Source organism: Neomonachus schauinslandi, chromosome 6, assembly GCF_002201575.2.
Source record: "Neomonachus schauinslandi chromosome 6, ASM220157v2, whole genome shotgun sequence".
In the NCBI taxonomy this organism is placed as follows: domain Eukaryota; kingdom Metazoa; phylum Chordata; class Mammalia; order Carnivora; family Phocidae; genus Neomonachus; species Neomonachus schauinslandi.
Genome location: NC_058408.1, coordinates 8,852,718 through 8,859,755, shown reverse-complemented (window position 1 = coordinate 8,859,755; position 7,038 = coordinate 8,852,718). Strand labels below are relative to the sequence as shown.

Here is a 7,038-nt window from a genome sequence, read left to right as displayed (position 1 = left end):
TGGGGTTCTGTCGCATGCACACCCACGTGAGAGTGTGCGAGTGTGTGTGCACACGTGTGTGTGTTGTCTCCCAGCCAGACCACGGCCCCTCAGGGGCAGAGAGGAGCGCACTGGATCGCCCTCTGCTCCGACTGAGAGGGAAGCTGAGCCCGCGTGTTGGTAACAGCTGCTTGCACGTCGATAACAAGCGGTGGCAACTGGGCCGGCCCCGCGGTCCTGGGGCGGGTAGTGAGGCGTGAGGACAGCGCAGTCCGCCGGGGAGGTAGGAGGGAAGCTGCCTAGGATTGGAGCTTGCCCGGCTGCCTCCGTGGCCCTTCCCGGCTCCCTCTCCCACCCCGCGTTGGAGAGCAGACCCCCCAGCGGCCGCTCCCGGCTCCTGACGCCCCTTCGGCCTCCCTGCAGGTTCGCCAAGCTGCTGCTGCGCCTCCCAGCCCTGCGCTCCATCGGCTTGAAATGCCTGGAGCACCTGTTCTTCTTCAAGCTCATCGGGGACACGCCCATCGACACCTTCCTCATGGAGATGCTAGAGACCCCGCTGCAGATCACCTGAACGCCCCCGGCCGCAGCCCCCCCCACCAGGACCACCCCTGGGCTGGTGTGTGTGGACCCCCACCCTGCACACGTTCCCCCACCTCCCACCCTGACCCCTTCCTGTTCCACAAATGTGATGCTTACAATAAAGAAACCTTTCTACATGTGCGACTTTTATAGGTGGAGTTTTGTACAGATGTTAAAGGAAGCCCTTCCTTGCCATCTGAGGGGCTGGGGTTCTTTCTGGAAGCTCTTGGAAAAACGAACCAAGCCTCTGTACATATAACTGGTTTAAATTATTTTTTCACTTGCCATGGAAAGCAAACGAGCGAATAATAAAATAATATATATGATGTTGGCACTGCTTGGAGCACGGGGTGTGTTATTGTGCTATGGGGAAGTGTTCTCAGCGGGGGGGAGGGAAGCTGTTGGGTGGGGAATGGGGCTGGGGTCCTGAAATAGTAAATCCCAGGGTCGGGCACCCTGAGACTAAACCGGGCACAGCGCGCTTTGCCTCAGAGCAGCCACCCCCCCCCGCCCCGCCCCGGCGAGATTGGGAAGAAACATGGTCTTTCAGAGTCAGCTTGGTTTTTTGTGTTTGTTTTCTTCCCCCTAAGGATAATGAGTCCAAACAGCCTTGTCCTGTTTGGGAGCAATTGAGCCTAAGGCCAAGGGAAGATGCTCCCTTGATGGAAGAAGATTCTTGGATCCTGGGAGTTGATAGGAGGTAGTAACAAAAGAAAAGAATTTTCTGTTGTTAACCAGCAAAAAGACCAGAGTACACCTAATTTGTTTTCCACCATTATCTTTACATAGCCTGTTCTTCAAATGGAAAGAGAAAACCTCTCCCAGCCTATGATTTCCTGGTGGTCCTGGAGCCCTACTGTTTGCCGGACAGTAAGCTCCTCAAGGGCAGAAACTATGTCTGACACCACAGTTAGACTGTATATATAGCCCATCTTCTTCGAGTCATCATCCTGCCATCTGCAGGAATAGGACTTAATGGATACACAAATTTATACTATGATTTACATGACACCCCCTAGGGTTGTCAGTGTACAACGTGAACAACTGCCCATGGCAGTCCTACTTACCTTTTCTGTACCACAGGAACCTGATCTAGGGCCTGGCACACAGCAGATGCATAGTAAACGTGTGTTGTTGAATTGGGGTCCATGTAACTGGAATGAATTTCCTAAAGGGCATCGTGGATGGCAGTTGCCTCGTTCCCCATCGATCACTTGTCCTCTCAGAAGACCCTAGAGCTAACTCTCCAGTCCAAATACATCCATCCATGGTCATACAATTTTGGAGAAATTAAAATTGTTTTATTCCTGGGGAAAGTTTAGGGATCCCTTAGCCTTGGACATTAAGCAATGGAATGATAATCTTAATTAAGCTGTTTTTTTTCCCCCTTCTCTTTTTTATCTAAGTTTACTGTGAACCATGATGAAAATGACTGGAGTGGGGGAGACTAAGACTTAATCGTAGGCTCCCTGGCCCCCCCTTTCTGCCAGTGTAGCTCACCGGCCACATTCGGCTGCCTTATGGTAACATGTGGCTTCCAGGGGAACTCACCGTGGCCAACCATTCATGGGAGCCCGAGTGCCATTCTGATCCTTGATCCCTGGAGCGGAGTACAGCCTGATGAAGGTGCAGCAGGGTGTCTGCCCATCCATCAGACCATGTCCCCCAGAACTATTGTCCTAGAACCCCACTGAGCTTGGCCAGAGAGGAGTAGGCATCTCTCCCCAGGCTGGGTCCATGACATTTGGGGCCCCAGAGGCCATCTCCTTCCTGACCCCATTCCCCTCTCACCCCAAGATGAGCCACTGAGTGGATGTTCAATCTTCCTTAAGGCTCGACTCCACAGCAACCACAAGAAGCTTCCCCAGAGAGAAACCCTCCTCGTTCTGCTCACCTCCCCAAGAGGAGTCAGCCGTGGAGAGAACACATTGTCCTATCAATGCTGACTAGTGTTTGCTGAGAGCCACCACCCAGGCTGATGACACAGGTAAACAAAACCAAGGGACTCAGCCTCGTGTTCCCCAGGCTTTTCGTAGAGCCAGGGCCAAGGCTCTGGGTGAACGGAGGCTGGATTCTGGACACAGCCCGCCAGAGCCTGCTCCTGGGTCTAGCGGCTGGTGGTCCTGTGTTTGCGGGGAGGCCGCTCAACCTCGGTGACTCCTATTTCTTTCCCTTATTTGTAAATGTCAGTAATAATGCACACCTTAAAGGGGCACCTGGGGGGCTCAGTTGGTGAAGCGTCTGCCTTCGGCTCAGGTCACGATCTCAGGGTCCCGGGATCGAGTCCCACTTTGGGCTCAGGTTTTTGAGGAGATTACTAGAACATCCCATTCCACAGCCTGGTCAGGATCGCCCAACCTACTTCTACATAAGGAATCACCAAGTTGTGGTTTCTAGTTTTGCTTTACACTCTTCTTCTCGTTCGTATCTTCCTCGGTACAGTGGGAATCAGCCCCCCAGCCCCCCAGCAGCACTGACAGTGCAGAGTGTTGGGGGAAGCTTGTGGGAGCCGTGAGGCCCGCGTCCCGAGGAAGCTGCCACGCTCCCCCACGAGGGCGCCCGTGTGCCCCGACCACTGTTAGAACTCCACCTCTGATCTCTCAGCGGCTTCACCTCCTAGACCTTCGTGTTTGACTTTGTAAACAGGGACTAATAATGACACTTGTTCCCAGGGTTGTCGAGGGAACAAAACGGGGTGATCTATAATGGATACATGGCACGTGGTGAGCTCTCAATTAACTGTAGTTATACTATTATTGATCCAAATATTTCTACAAGATTCCTGTTCTGAAAAGAAAGTCCTAGACTCTGGGGATAAGCCCTCCCACCAAGAGGGAGAGCGTTGTCCCTATGCCTCACCCCTCTTCACACCTTCATTCCTCAGCCCTCCTGCCCCCCCCCATGGGGCCCCCACCCTCCAGGCTTACACTGCATCAGTGTCACGGTCCCTTACCTTCCTCGGATGGTCTGAGTGGAAGTCAGTGAGACATCTCATGACAGCCCTTCATACCCTAGCAGGGATGACTGAAAAGGTGTCATCTGTATGGTAGACATTTCTTGGCCTTGACCACTCCTGTTGGTCCCATTCAGTGAAACCAACCAAATGGCATTTGATTATAATTTTTTTTTTAAGATTTTATTTATTTATTTGACAGAGAGAGATAGTGAGAAAAGGAACACAAGCAGGGGGAGAGGGAGAGGGAGAAGCAGGCTTCTGCCGAGCAGGGATCCCGATGTGGGGCTCGATCCCAGGACCCTGGGATCATGACCTGAGCCGAAGGCAGACGCTTAACAACTGAGCCACCCAGGCGCCCCTGATTATAATTCTATGTCACTTCCTTGCTCCAAAATTTTCAAGGACCTCCTCTTGTCTATTAAGCAATGGTGGTCACCAGGGGGCCATTTTCCTCTGCCCCCCCCCGCCTGCCCCCAGGGAAGGTTTAGTGATGTCCGAAGAGGTTGTCACAACTGGGGAGCTCTAGTGGGTCGAGGCCAGAGACGCTACCGAACATTGACAGGGCACGGCCCAGCCCCCTACAACAAGGAAGCGTCTGGCCCAAATGGCAACAGTGCTGAGACCGGGAAACTTGGCTGTAAAGCATCGTTACTGGAACAGAAAATCAAATGGGCTTTCCTGTTGTTTTAGAATTTTGGCTAAAGCCCCAAGGTGAGGCCAGGAGGCCCCCGAATGTTCAAGAGGAACTAATGGATGTACCCACACGAACTTACTAAGGTAGAAGAATTCTTTCTGTAACTTTTACCTTATATTTCTTCTCGAGCTTATATTCACAGAAGATTGGAATTTAAGAAGGAAGTTCCTAAGAATAAGGGGTACTTGGGGGCCGTGCTGTGGCTTTATCCCACTCCTCCAGGAGGAGGGAAGGACCCCCACCCCCAGGCCAAATGAGGACCACAGAAGAACCATTCGCTGAGACTGGACCTCTCCGGAGAGGGTACCTGTAGGAAGGGAGGCTGGTGCCTCCTTCCTGGCTGGATGCCTTGCTCAGCAGCAGAAACACCAAGTCACCCTAAAGGGAGTGAGGGAGTGCTTGGAAGGGCTCGGAGATACTTGTGAACATAGAGACTGATGCCTTCCTCTTGACTAGAGAGCTCGGAGGACAGGAATCCATCTTGAGGGTGACAGTGGGACAAGGGAGGCGGCAGCAGTGTGTGCTCACCCCCTCCCCTGCACTTGGTCTGGTCAGGGTGTGGCATTTTCTGTGAGCCAAATTAATACTCTGGAAGGTGGTTGTGCTTAGAATTTCCCAAAGGTACTGAGCATGCAGGTGCCTCAGTCGGTTGAGCATCCAGCTCTTGGTTTTGGCTCAGGTCATGATCTCGGGGTCGTGGGATCGAGCCCTTCATTGGGCCTTTGTCAAGGCCAAGGCAAGGGGGCCCCAGCAATAACAGGCCGTGGGTTGAGCTATCGTGGGCAGTGATGAAAGGCTCAAACAGGGAAGGTGTCGTATCAGACACGGGTCAGCAGAACAAGCTGAGCCATCGGGTGGGTCCTTGCCCCACGGAATGCATCGACAGCATTACTTCCTTAAGAACGTTTCCCCTCTTCCCATCCTTCCCCCAAGGCCCCAATTCCCTGGTGGAGAGAGGGCAGGAAGACCCAAAAGAGGCGGAGGAAGGTGGAGGAAGAGGGAGAGCGTTGTCCCTGGGCCGGGAGTCAGGCCCGACAGGACGAGGCTTGGGGGTCCACGTGAGGTTGATGTTTGCATTGGCCTGGGTCTCTTACCTGCCAGAATGAGATGTTCTGAGCTTTGCGGGAGGTACCGTCGGCCAACAGGCAAGCAGCGGAGATCCCGCAGAGCAGGCCTGGAGGCTGGGGCTGGAGGAAAAGAAAGCCTTTTCCTGTGTGTGTCCCGCTGCCTTCCAGTGCTTCCCAGTACCAGCTGCACGTGTCCAGACTGGGGCCACGGGCAGGCACCCCTGGGCTTTGCTGTCTTTGCCCCTCAGCTGGGCGCCTCCCCCGCCCCGGGAGTGGGTGCAGGTGGCTTTGTGCATCAGCTACAGTGATTTCATTTCACCGCGGACACAAGCCTGGGCTTTTTAGCAGGGCAATCGAGGCTCTCCGTGGCTGGGCCCACAGAAAAAGCCGCCAGCTTCCTCTCTCTTCCACGTCCCACAGCACACCCGCCTCTGGCCGGCTCAGCTCCTCCTGCAGCCCCTGCCGTCTGTCCGCGCTAAGGCCTGGCTCCACAGATGCGCCGGCCGTACCCACTCAAGTCCGACTCCACCTGCAAGGCCAGCTCAGGCGCCACATCCCTCGGGCGCTCTTCCTGATCGCTCCAACCTTGTGATGTCACATTATTTTGTGTCTGCACTTCGCACACATCCACACTGCGTTTGCTATTATGGGGTGGCGGTATATACAGCCGACGTCCCTTGTAAACGCCTCGGGAACACACATCATGTCTGATTCGTCTGCATCTCCACGACAGCTCTGGACGGGGTGCCCAGCCCGAAGCTGGCATTCCATAAATGTTAGGTGGGATTGGTGCCTTTGGTTTCATCCCCAAGATGGCAGCCTGTCGCCAATAGTTCCGTCCTGCAGGGAGCCCGGGAGCCTCCCCACTGGAGCCACGAGCCGGAAAACCAGCCTCGGGCAGATGTTAACAGAAGGTGTAAGGTCTCCACTGTCTGTCAAGTCACTTTTCACGGGCACAGTGGGCCGCGACCGAAGACGTGGAGGCATGTTCTTTGCCTTCAGGGAACTTCTAGCTGAAAACAGTTCAAGGCACAAGGATCAAGGGGTACAAAGCAATGATATGTCCTGTAGCACTTCAGAGTTTACGAAGACACGTAAAGATCTGTGATTGTCCTGTGGCCCGGGAGAAGTGGGCAAGAGAACTTTTGTTAACTTCCTTTTATTTATTTATTTATTTTTAAAAGATTTTATTTATTAATTTGAGAGAGGGAGGGAGAGTCCAGAGGGAGAGGGAGAGGGAGAAGCAGGCTCCCCTGCTGAGCAGGGAGCCCAACGCGGGGCTCCATCCCGGGACCCTTAGATCATGACCTGAGCTGAAGGCAGACGCTTCACCGACTGAGCCACCCACGCACCCATCGTTATCTTCACTTTAAAGATGAAGAAAGTAAGATGCTGGGAACTCAGAGAGTTGTGCCAGGACACACATGGTGGGCAGTGGATGGGACTCAGCCACTGTCCCTGCCCATACACAGCAAGTGTCCCCCCAGCCTCAAGAACTTTGCACCTATATCCTCACCGAACTGTATATCCTGTGCCCGAGAAATAAGTATCTGTCCATTGAGGGATCGGCATAAACAGCGAGCAAATATAAAATAGGGAGGGTGTTTTTTTAAATAAATGAACTTGGACAAACACATCACATTTAGCCTTGAAATCTTCTTTAAGACTTTCGCTGCGATGATATTTTCTTTGGAAAGTTCTCTCTTCCATTTGTCTTCAGAGCTGCTTTAGAGGCCACCTAAGAAACATGATCTCATGGTTCT

At 53.4% G+C, this 7,038-nt stretch overlaps 1 protein-coding gene across 1 annotated transcript in view; it reads left to right on the top strand.

Annotated features, from left to right (window-relative positions):
- Nucleotides 1-550, top strand: part of RXRG (retinoid X receptor gamma) — a 43,309-nt gene extending 42,759 nt beyond the window's left edge. Inside the window, exon 10 of the mRNA XM_021698429.1 lies at nt 403-550. Within this exon, the coding sequence (XP_021554104.1) occupies nt 403-550 (148 nt within the window). The remainder of the gene's footprint in view (nt 1-402) is intronic.
- Nucleotides 551-7,038: the final 6,488 nt, after the last annotated feature.